The 12,408-nt window shown below is 38.3% G+C and overlaps 1 protein-coding gene across 1 annotated transcript in view; it reads right to left on the bottom strand.

Moving 5' to 3' along the window:
- Positions 1-10,737, bottom strand: part of tmem62 (transmembrane protein 62) — a 49,483-nt gene extending 38,746 nt beyond the window's left edge. The window contains exons 1-2 of the mRNA XM_039741293.1: positions 10,317-10,737; positions 4,072-4,183 (exon numbers count right to left, since the gene is read on the bottom strand). Of these exons, the coding sequence (XP_039597227.1) occupies positions 4,072-4,183; positions 10,317-10,520 (316 nt within the window). The 5' untranslated portion in view covers positions 10,521-10,737. The remainder of the gene's footprint in view (positions 1-4,071; positions 4,184-10,316) is intronic.
- Between the last annotated feature and the right edge of the window lie 1,671 nt (positions 10,738-12,408).

Genomic DNA, 12,408 nt, shown 5'->3' with positions numbered 1-12,408 from the left:
GTCTCCTAATAATACACTTTATGCCGCAATAACTCACTGCACTGAACTCAATGAGTCTGCATGGATTTTAGCTAGCAGGTAGACAGGGTTGTAAATGGACCCCCACTATTACTTTGTACACATTTACACCAGACATATTCAGCACAACAAAAGACTGAAATGTAGTTTATGTCATAAACTCGATGATAAAATAAAGTGATCTAAATCTTAATTAACACCTATGATTTTTTTTAATCTTTTAACATGTACAGTATACCCATCTAGCAATTTTACCTTTACATTTTTTTTTCATATTTTTACAAGCTATGCTTCGAATTTGGAAAGTGATTTTAGTGTTTGTGCTTTGTTAAAAGGAATAAGCCATTCTTCTGAAACTGCTTGAGCATTCTATGTGTTACAGCTTTTGATCTTGCTGGTGGATAGCAGTGATGCCGTGTTAATGGAATCCCTTAAAAAATACAGCCTATCACCATGTCATCTGGCTGATTGTGTAGTCATAGATAAAATCCAGACATTTTACTAAGAAGTTAAAACTGCCATCAATCTACCTGAATAAAAAGATACTGTAAGTGACTATGTATCTGTCCAGTTGCTGTGTCTCTGTCATTCCAACAGATGGTGCATCATAAAGATTTGTAGTAATAAAATGCATTGCATTTGTCATTCCAGCAGATGGCATATTACAAACATTAATGCATTGACTGCTAGACTGTTTATTAAAAGGACACTGGAGTATAGGTCTATGAATATATAATAATGAACTCTGCCAAAGCTCGTAAAAAAAGTAATCATCAACAGTAACTCTGTCAACAAGTAAAGAAACTGTTAATTATTTTATTTTCTCCAGCAACAAGTCTGCACATAAATGAGAATCCCAGGAGCATAGCCTTAGGAGAACATGCGCCACAAATACAGTATAACACAGTTGTCTGTGCTGTCCACGCCTGTTGCACACAACACATTTAATAGTTAGTGACTCTTAGCACTCAGTGGGTGGCAGAATTTCCATGTAGTCCTGTCCTGACAGTCGTGCTAAGTTGTATGCATTTTGATGAACAAATACCTTTGGGACAGCTTTCCGCATCAGTACCGGATCCTACAGGTCCTGCAGGGCTGCAGTGGCTGCAGGTTTTCATTCTAACCGTCTTCTTAATTAGTGACCCATTTTGGCTGCTAATTAACTTCTTTTGCCTTCATTTTAATTAACTTGACTCAGGCCCCTTAGTTGTTTCTTTTTCCTTTATTAGCAGCCAAACAATAATGAAACACAAAACAAGCCGCCACATGACCAGAAGGTCTCAGTAAGGTTGATCTCCAAGGTCACCAAAACGTTTTGATGGCGTTCTTAGAAAAAACAGAAAATGAACAGTTTTGGAAATGTCTGCTGTGGTAGAATGAGAGCAGCAACAAGCCATGGAATTAAATAACGGCTTTGATTAACAGCAAGAATCAGCACCTCTAACAACCTAGTTGGAGTTTGAAGACCCAGTTTAGCTGGTCATGTGTCAGCTCATTTCATGTCTCATTTCTGCTTGGCTGCCATTTAATGAAGAAGAGAATCAATTCAGAGGACTGAATCCTTAAAAACAGGGCTATTAATTTGAAGGGAAAAGGAGTTAACTAGCAGTGAGAACTGGTCACTGATTAGGAACAGGTTGAGAATGAAAACCCGTTTGACATCTGTGATCTAGATGATTGTCACCATCTTGATCACTGTAATTGTCATCAAAGTATTCATCTTGCAATAAATCTAGTTGTCTCAAAACATCAGCAACTTTATACCTTTTTCCACGACAACATAGCTACAGACTATTTATAGCAAGCGGTTGCCACCAAAAATAAAAAATTCTATAACTATCCACTAGATGACAGCACTGTATTAGTAACTGAGACACTGCAGCAAAGCTTACCAGCAAGAGGCTGCATCTGTAGTGACGCTATACAGAGATACAAGTTCTCTCACAGGCTCAATGAGATATGACTTAACTCGTATCTCGTGTTCGAAGTGTTAACACTGCTTTTACGAATCCCATACCAAATGGTATAAAACAGTGATACATGCATTGCACTTTCCATCCCAACAAGTAATACATTTTATTATTACAAATATTTGTGATGTGCCATCTGTTGGAGTGACAAAACCAATGCATTTTATTACAACATGCCTTACAAAATACATTCCAATCGATGGGGCACTGAAAACAGTAATGTTGAGGTCTTAGACAGGTAGCACAGCAAGTAAATTATGTAAAACTGTTAAAAAAGAAAATCTCCTGCAATAAAATTAAAAGTAAATGATTCATTAGGCATATTTGTAAGTTAACGGCAGTGTTTCAGGTTATTACCGCTGTTCTGAATCATGGTTTAGGCACATTCTTGTGTGTGATAATATAATTTCTGCTTGTTTTTCCTTAGCCTTGCAAAATATAAAGTCAACAGGTATATAAACAATTAAGTCTTTGTGCTATCTCTGTGAGGTTTTTAGTCTCAGAACTTTAAGCGTGTGACTAAAAACTAAGCAAGGCTCATTTTTGACTTTTAGACGAAAATACTTTGGCTTTATCTGTTTTATATGTTTTTTCACTTACTTTCCCTGTTGGCCAAAAATTAGAAAACTGTCTTCGTTTTCCTCTTATTAGATGCATATGCCTTGCAAAAAAGAATGCAGAAACTCTTTGACTTTATTAAATGTGAGATTTTCAAATTTTAGGTTTTTCAATACTTTTAAAAACTAGGGGGCTCTGCCTCCTGCTCGCTTCGCTCACCCACCCCTGGGTTTGGTTTACCAGATATACAATTTAAAGAGTTTGTTATTTTCATGGGAATTATTACATGTGTATTATTTTCACTTTTACTCTAAAACTTTAGTAAAAACAATATTTGGAATTAACTTTTCTTTAAGATCGCATTGAATTTTGATTCTGTGTTTGGACTTACGTCGTGACAACACAACATATAACTGCCTGTGAGTGAATATCGTTTCTTTCTCTCTAATAAATAAAATGACTTTTTCAAATGTTTCTCCATGCTCTTTCTTCTTCACTTTGTCACTGACATGTCATCTAGAACATATAAAATTATTGTCCTGATAAAATTTGTAAGAGCTGAGAGCGCAGGAAGTGTGTCTGACAAAAGCATTCACACGACTGAGAGATTAGATGATCGTGGTCTTGTTTGAAAATAGTTGTAAGTAGGGCGTGACTTGAGAGAATCTCATGTCAAAAGTCTCCGTTTCACGGGACTTCATACCGCGCCAATGTTTTTGGAATCTTTTAATTCTCGCTGGCAACACGAATTAGACAATCTACAAGTCTCCGACTTAAAGGTTAAATCCGAACAATATATTTGATCTCTTTTCGCTGTTCCGTTATTTCACCGAGCAATAATTTCTGTTTGTTTGCGCTAATGCAATCTTTACTATCCTTTTTTTGAGACTTACGAATTTTCGTACCTCCATTATCTCTAACCTGCTTTGCATGTGCATCGCGTCAACATTTTTGAATTCTTTACGACGTTCTACTTTGTCATCTACTCTTTGTCCTTTATTTCCGGCTCCAGGCATGGACTTGTCTCGCGGAACATATAAGTGTCCTTCCGAGAAAATCACGTCTCATCTCCTTCCAAGATTTTTTTTTTTTTATAATAGAGATGTAGTTGCTGTTGAATCAATAATTCAGTCTTCAGACTGAAATAATTTAGGAAACCATTGCTTTTCATCTACCTCTAAATGGAACTTTTACGCTGGTAGCCACCTTGTATGCTACCACATTTTTAGACTCCTTTAAACTTCACTCCATTTCAAGTGCACAAAAAGTAGGCATCCAGGTCTAAACATGTCAGATTTCTGACTGGCTTTGAGCTTTATGTAAGTATTAACTTATATAATTAAAATGAGGAAATAAAATGCTAGACACCATCATGCAGTCCAACCCCAAAATAATTATTTTTAGTAAGTCAAGCTGGCTGGCAGAGAGATACTTGCAGTTAATGTGGAGGTACAGTATATTTACAAGCATTCATTGAGATTTACTAAGTTTCACAACTTACAACAATGCAACTTCCAGAACTTACCTGTTACAAGTACAATAGCTGGATTGATAGCATCTATAGTTTCTGTACAAAACTTTTCTAAGTCAGAAATCCTTGACTTGTCATAAAAACGACTGATGTGAATATCAGAGATCTGTTGAGCAAAAAAAAAAAAAATGCAGCTATGAGCAACATCTGTCAAACACATTTACTGGAATATATGCAATTACGTGTTTTTGGAGTATTTTAACCATCCAGTTGTTCATTCATTTACTGAACCCACTTAACAGAATTTCACAGAGAACTGAAGAATATCTTTGAGAAATCAGGAGCCCATCTAAGATGGAGCACACAGTAATCCTCATTCATCATTGTCAGTGTGCATTATAGATTTATAAAGTGAATCTTCCATTCTATACAGAACAAAAAAGGACTTATATTCATATGAAGAGCTGCAAAGTATAACAAACTGCCTCGACTCCATGGTCACTGCAGCAGTAAAATGTTCAGCGTTGTGCCAGTTCCTTTATTAAATTAGTTTTCTGGCTTTTGATCTTTAGCTTTTGAATATTTGAGAACATATCTAGTGTTTTGGTGTTAACTACGTAATGGGCCTACTTTATACTGTTAGGATCCTTTTGTGCTAATCATTTTGAAATTAGGTTAAACACAGTGAAATGAACCAATCTGAATTTGCACATGCGTACGCTATATAACTTGTAACTTTTATAATTTTTATTTCAGCCGTCAGCTTGAATAATGAGAGCTCTGCTAAAACAAACTGAATTGAACCGAAGTGTATGAACATGTCTTGCAATAGACTGGTGCCCATCCAGGGTTACTTCCTGCCGTAAACCTGATGCTACCAGCATAAGTTCTAGCCACCTTCTTCTTCTTTCGGCTGCTCCTGTTATCCCGGATCATCTCCTTCCATATCTTTCTGTCCTCATCATCTTGTTCTGTCACACCCATCACCTGCATGTCCTCTCTCACCACATCCATAAACCTTCTCTTAAGGGCCTTCCTCTTTTCCTCTTCCCTGACAGCTCTATCCTTAGCATCCTTCTAGCCACCAACAATGAATAAACAAATGACCTTTAGGGACCTTCAAACCTCAAGTGTTATTTTGGAAAAATAAAGTCGGGTAGGACTGATGAACTCTTTTTTAGGCTGAGGGGCCTGTTCTCATCAACACTGATCCAGAATTCTAATGTTCTTACCATGACCACTCCTAAACATTATACTACTATCATGTTAGCAGACTGTGTCCTCTCAGGACTACCCAAAGAAGACATAAATCATTTGCAATGAGTGCAGAATGCAGCTGCTAGAATCCAAACTAGGAAAAGAAAATCCGAGCACATCTCTCCAGTTTTGATGTCACTACACTGGTTACCTGTGTCATTCAGAATTGACTTTAAAATACTGCTTATGGTTTATAAAGCCTTAAATAATCTGCTCCATCTTATATATCGGAATGTCTGACACCTTATATTCCAAATTGTAACCTCAGATCCTCAAATGAGTGTCTCCTTAGAATTCCAAGAACAAAACTTAAAAGAAGTGGTGAGGCGGGCAGCCTTCTGCTGTTATGCACCTCAAATCTGGAATAGCCTGCCAATAGGAATTCGCCAGGCTGATACAGTAGAGCACTTTAAAACACTGCTGAAAACACATTACTTTAACATGGCCTTCTCATAACTTCACTTCAACTTAATCCTGATACTCTGTATGTTCAATTCATCATAATAACTATTCATGGTGGCTCTAAAATCCGTACTGACCCCAACTCTCTCTTCTGTTTCTTTTTCCGGTTTCTCTGTCCACCACCTACTCAAAGCTTCATGATGTTCCAACAATGATGGATGGATCAAAAGCCAGAAGTCTACGTGACCATCATCATCAAGTCCTTCCATGAAAACCCTAAATACAAAGAGGACTGTTTCATTTATGTTAGGTAGAATGCCCAGAGGGGACTGGGCGGTCTCATGGTCTGGAATCCCTACAGATTTTATTTTTTTCTCCAGCCGTCTGAGTTTTTTTTGTTTTTTCTGTCCACCCTGGCCATTGGATCTTACTCTTACTCTATGTTAATTAATGTTGAGTTATTTTATTTTTCTTAATGTGTCTTTTATTTTTCTATTCTTCATTATGTAAAGCACTTTGAGCTATTTTTTGTATGAAAATGTGCAATATAAATAAATGTTGTTGTTGGTGCGGTGGGTTGGCACCCTGCCCGGGATTGGATTCCTGCCTTGTGCCCTGTGTTGGCTGGGATTGGCTCCAGCAGACCCCCGTGACCCTGTGTTCGGATTCAGCGGGTTGGAAAATGAATGGATGGATGTTAGCAGACTGAGCGGAAAGCATATTTCTTAAATCAAGCATTTGCTAATGAAGCATGGTTAATTTCTAAAAGTAATTGACTTTCATTAAAAATTCTTAAAATCCCCTGTGTAGTTCTATCTTACTTGGAATAAACTGTCAACTAACCTCCTAAAAGTGAAGATACTTTTGAAAGCTGCCTAGATAAGACAGTGAGGTAACATAGCTATTAGCTGAATAAGCATGCATGCGAGTTAAAATTCACGTTGATTGCGATTCATAAAAAGGAAGTGCGTGGAACTTTGCTAATGTACAGCTTTATGCATCTGAATTTTTGGTGCATATGCACATTTCTGTTTTTGTCCGTACGCCATGTTTTAGTGTGAATTCTACATAAGGTGCCAGGTGACTGAAAAGGGCGCTTAAGAACAATGAACCCAATGTCACGTTCATGAAACCAGCTTGCTTTGTGCCATGGTGCATGATCATACTGGAAGTAGCCACTGGAAGACTGGGTAAATTGTGGCCATGAAAGGATACAAACGGTCATCAACAATACTCAAATAGGCCGTGGCATTCAAGCGATGATTAATCAGTATTAACAGGCCCAAAATGTGCCAAGAAAACATTCCCTACTTTACTACACTACCATTACCAGCATGGACTGTTGACACAAGGCAGGTTGGGGGAATGGATTCATGCTGTTGGCTCCCTGACATCTGTGTGTCTTAGCAGAAATCAAGATTCACCATTAATAAAATAACAGTTGGAGGTCGAGCTTTTAGTTACAGGGCCCCTAAAACTGTGGAATGGTCTGCCTGCTACTATAAGAGATGCCCTTTCGGTCTCAGCTGTCAAATCCCGGCTGAAGACTCACTACTTCAGTTTAGCACACCCTGACTAGAGCTGCTGATTAACTGTGCAGACTGCATCTCTGTTGTTAGTCATTAGCACTAAAACATAAGACCATGATAGTTAGAATTTTTTTACTAACCCTCACCTATTCTGTTTCTCTTCTCGGTACTCAAATGTGGCACTTGGTGCCACTGCCCACCTGCCATGTTGTTTAAACTGCCTAAGGTAAAGTCACCTCTGATGGAGGATCGGAGGAATTGTCGGGTAGAGGGGACCTTTCATCGGATTGGCTGGCCGAGCACAGTCACAGCTGTGGATTGGCCAAATGGGGGAGGCAGTTGATCCAGTTGAACAAATCCAAATAGTATTATGGGATATCATCTAATAGGGACTAATCTAATCTGCTAAGGACATAGCAGCACTTGAAAAGGTCCAGAGAAGAGCGACTAGGCTGATTCCAGGTCTACAGGGGTTGAATTATGAGGAAAGATTAAAAGAGCTGAGCCTTTACAGTTTAAGCAAAAGAAGATTAAGAGGTGACATGATTGAAGTGTTTAAAATTATGAAGGGAATTAGTACAGTGGATCGAGACTTGTATTTTAAAATGAGCTCATCAAGAACACGGGGACACAGTTGGAAACTTGTTAAGGGTAAATTTCGCACAAACATTAGGAAGTTTTTCTTTACACAAAGAACGATAGACACTTGGAATAAGCTACCAAGTAGTGTGGTAGACAGTAAGACGTTAGGGACTTTCAAAACTCGACTTGATGTTTTCTTGGAGGAAGCAAGTGGATAGGACTGGCGAGCTTTGTTGGGCTGAATGGCCTGTTCTCGTCTAGATTGTTCTAATTCTAATTCTAATGTTGAATTCTGCTCTGTACTTGTAATATTTCTACTGTACTATTAAATTGTATTAAGGATTACTTGTGTTCTGTTCTGTCTATTGTATTGACACCATTTTTTTGGCACCCACTGTACACCCAACCTACCTGGAAAGGGGTCTCTCTTTAAACTGCCTTTCCAAAGGTTTCTTCCATTTTTTCCCTACTAGTTTTTTTTGGGGAGTTTTTCCTTGTCTTCTTAGAGAGTCAAGGCTGGGGATCTGCCAAGAGGCAGGGCCTGTTAAAGACCATTGCAGCACTTCTTTGTGTGATTTTGGGTATACAAAAATAAATTGTATTGTATTGTATCAGACCAGGCTACGTTTTTCCAGTCTTCAACTACCCAGTTTTGGTGACTCTGTGCCCAGTGAAACCACAGCTTTCTGTTCTTGTCTGACAGGAGTTGAACCTGATGTGGTCTTGTGCTGTTATAGTCCATCTGCCTAAAGGTTCGACTTGTTCACCAAAAATGTACAGAGTGCTTATCTGAATTACTGTAACCTTTCTATCAGCATGAACCGTTCTGGCTATTTTCCACTGACCTCTCTCACCATCAAGGTGTTTCCGTCCACAGAACTGCTGCCACACACTGGATGATTTTTGGTTACCTTCTATGTAAACTCTTGAGACTATTGTGCATAAAAATCCGAGTGGATCAGCAGTTACAGTGACACTCAAACTAGCCTGTGTGTCACCAACAAATCACTGAGATCATATTTTTACCCCATTCTGGTATTTGATGTATTACCTGAAGCTCTTAACCTGTATCTGCAGGATTTTATGCACTGCTGCCACATGATTTACTGATTAGATAATTGTTTGGGTAAGCAGGTATAACTAATAATTTTCTCAATGAGTGTATGTTAGATAAGCTGGCGACTATAAATTAATCCACTGTAGGTGTGAATGTGAGTGTGCCTTCAATGAGCCAGCAACATCTTCAGGGTTGTTTCCCATATTGCACTAGTCTAACCTCGAAAGACGAGGCTGAAAATGGATGGATAAAACAGCAGCATCTGCCTTTAAACTGAAAGTCTCATCTAATATGTGACAGAGCAAGCAGCGTAAGGCAATATAAAAAATAAAGACTGATAAACATAATTTAAATAAATCATCTAGAGCAGTGGTTTCCAGACTCTGTCCTGGGGACCCACTGTGGCTACAGGTTTTTGTTCCAACCAACTTTCATTTTTCATTGGACTCTTAGCCTAATTAATTGAGTCATTATTTCCCAGTTTCTGAGTTTTGGAGTCAATGTAGAAATTACAAACTATGTTTACTAGATTTTTATTTAAATGTAATAAGTAGTTATATGGGGAATATGCAGTTTTCTTGAAGCTGTTAACAGTATTTCAGCCTAATTTTCATTCTGCTTTTCCAGGTGTTCTGGTTATTTGATTCCCCATCTTGGGTGTCTGCTGTGCTGGTTGTTATTTGTCACTATTAGAGTTAAATGAAGGGAGTAAACTACATATGAAAAGGCGAAAATAATAGAAAAGCAACAAAAGGGAGTTAAGCATTTATAACGTTAGAAAAAATAGAAATATTTCTAAATGTCTTATAAATGTAAAAGCCATATTGCTGTGTTTTTCTGAATGCAGAATAAGAACAGTAAAAAAGACTAGGTAATTAAATTAGATCAGTTGTTAGCAATTATTGTCACCAATTGTGAATCTGGTTGGAACAAAGACCTGCACCCACAGTGGGTCCCCAGGACCGAGTTTGGGAGCCATTGATCTAGATAAGTGGCAGATAAAAGACAATAGTATACTTTTTATGTCAAGGTGGCCTTAACAAAATTTTAATACCATCTGCTGGAGATGCTGCAATAACTTAGCTAATCAAATGCATCCGAATGACTGAGTGGTCTCGTGCGATTTGTGAAACGTCTTAAATCAAGGGGATATGCCTGGGTCTTTAGTCGCGTTTAACAGTGAAAGGAAGAGTTTTCATCCTAAGCAGATCAATTACATAAAGCTGATGAGCACCCCAATGAAAATGTTTGTATTGCTTTAACCACTGCAGCTGATCAGTTTTGTACTCAGAAAGATTACGATAGCAAGCAATGTCCCCCTCCAAGGCAAGACTTAATAGTTTCAAGGTCACCACCTAATGGCACGATTTGGGAACGTTAATTTGCTGTGTCTGGAAATTCGCTTATAAGCAGGTTGTACTCGGGGCCCCGGTGAATTAAAAGTCAATAAGCGCAAGCGGACGCGAACTGACCTGCACGAACCAGAACAAGTTGTCATCGTCTGCCCCTGGGTAAGGGGGCGCACTGCCAAGGCTGTAGGCGCGTTTCTTCCTCTCATTAGGGGAGTGAAGACTTTTCCTGAGGTGCTCACCAGTGTTGTATTGCTCCAAAATCAAAGCAATAAAGCAAGTGATCAGAACACTAACAAACAACAAGCCACTGAAAATCCTGAACATTCTGGAACACAAACGGCGTCGGAGAAGAAGCTCTGAGAGATAATAATAGGGTCAGAACTGCAGCAAACCGAAGACGAACTTCACTGTGTGGAAACGGCAAATGCTTTCTACTCGGAAGTATTGTTCTGACAGCCGGCTCACTCGGCTGACTGCCTCTTTACAGTCACTTCCGCGATAACTAAATCTCCAACACAACATTATGGACGTTGTCAAGCTCGCGAACCATTCTGCGCATGTGCTAATCTCCGCGCTTGACAAATTTGGCAGACAAGCCCCCTACAGGTGCACCACTGCCATCTATTGAATGGAGGTACACGTACCTTTTTTACATACGGTGCATATATTCACGCGAGGAGACCGTGGTGCGAACAATTCTTTTTATATTTAAGAAAATGTTCCATACACTATTACTATTTGTAGGCGATAGTTCGACATTTAATACAGTAAACCTCAACTATGTGTGGAGTCAATTAAATAAATAAATAAATAAATAAATAAATAAATAAATAAATGCGTAAATAAATAAAAGTACTGTGAAATGTGAGCATAAATAAATAAATGTGTCATGAAATGAGAGCCTTAATAAATAAATATGTCATGAAATGAGAGCATAAATAAATAAATGTGTCACGAAATATGTTTTTCGTTGCTTATTTATTTATTTCATTTTGTCCGTAACATTCCTGCAAACCGTCATGAAATACGGCTTGAAATAAAACTGTCACTTTCACTCGTCAAAGTTGAGAGGGTGGGCTCTAACACGCCCTCTAGTTACTGATTGGTGAATCGATAGCACAAGAGTTAATTAGAAAAATGCTTACTACTGCCGATGAAATGGACTCTGCCGAAGATATTACGTATTTCAGAGAGAGAATTGAAGATTTATCGGAAGAAATTAGAATGTTGGCGGCCCTTTTAGACTCCAATATAGATGAAACTGTTTTTGAAATGATCGAAGAACAGGTGGAACGGACTCTACTACACTCCAGTTCAGGTGATGCAGTACCCTGCTCTGGACGTCCATCCTTTGACATTCCAGCTGAGTCAATAGAAAACCTTCTGTTATGCGGTTTAAAAGTACAACAGATTGCAGATCTGTATGATGTATCAGAGAAGACGATCACAAGGCGAATGAGCCAGTTTGATATACGGTAAGCTGCAACGGCTGTATTAGTTTAGGTACTTTGACATGGAATGCCCAAAGCAGCACCACCTTATATTTTGAACTGAACAACTTTGCCACTGATCAGAGCTGTACAGTTGTTTGAAAAAGTAGCTGCGAATATGCAACTGACTTTCTACTCGTAAAACAAGGGTCAAATACTCAGTTCTAAAAGGGCCGCCAACATTGTAATTTCTTCCGATAAATCTTCAATTCTCTCTCTGAAATACGTAATATCTTCGGCAGAATCCATTTCATCGGCAGTAGTAAGCATTTTTCTAATTAATTCTTGTGCTATCGATTCACCAATCAGTAACTAGAGGGCGTGTTAGAGCCCACCCTCTCAACTTTGACGAGTGAAAGTGACAGTTTTATTTCAAGCCGTATTTCATGACGGTTTGCAGGAATGTTACGGACAAAATGAAATAAATAAATAAGCAACGAAAATCATATTTCGTGACACATTTATTTATTTATGCTCTCATTTCATGACATATTTATTTATCAAGGCTCTCATTTCATGACACATGTATTTATTTATGCTCACATTTCACAGTACTTTTATTTATTTACGCATTTATTTATTTATTTCATTTTGTCCGAAATATTCCTCCATAGTAACATTCCTGCAAACCGTCATGAAATACGGCTTGAAATAAAACTGTCACTTTCTCTCGTCAAAGTTGAAAGGGTGGGCTCTAACACGCCCTCTAGTTACTGATTGGT

Source organism: Polypterus senegalus, chromosome 18 (assembly GCF_016835505.1).
Source record: "Polypterus senegalus isolate Bchr_013 chromosome 18, ASM1683550v1, whole genome shotgun sequence".
NCBI classification, from domain to species: Eukaryota; Metazoa; Chordata; class Cladistia; order Polypteriformes; family Polypteridae; genus Polypterus; species Polypterus senegalus.
The sequence above is the reverse complement of the archived record's forward strand: the minus strand, read 5'-3'. Positions and strand labels throughout refer to the sequence as shown.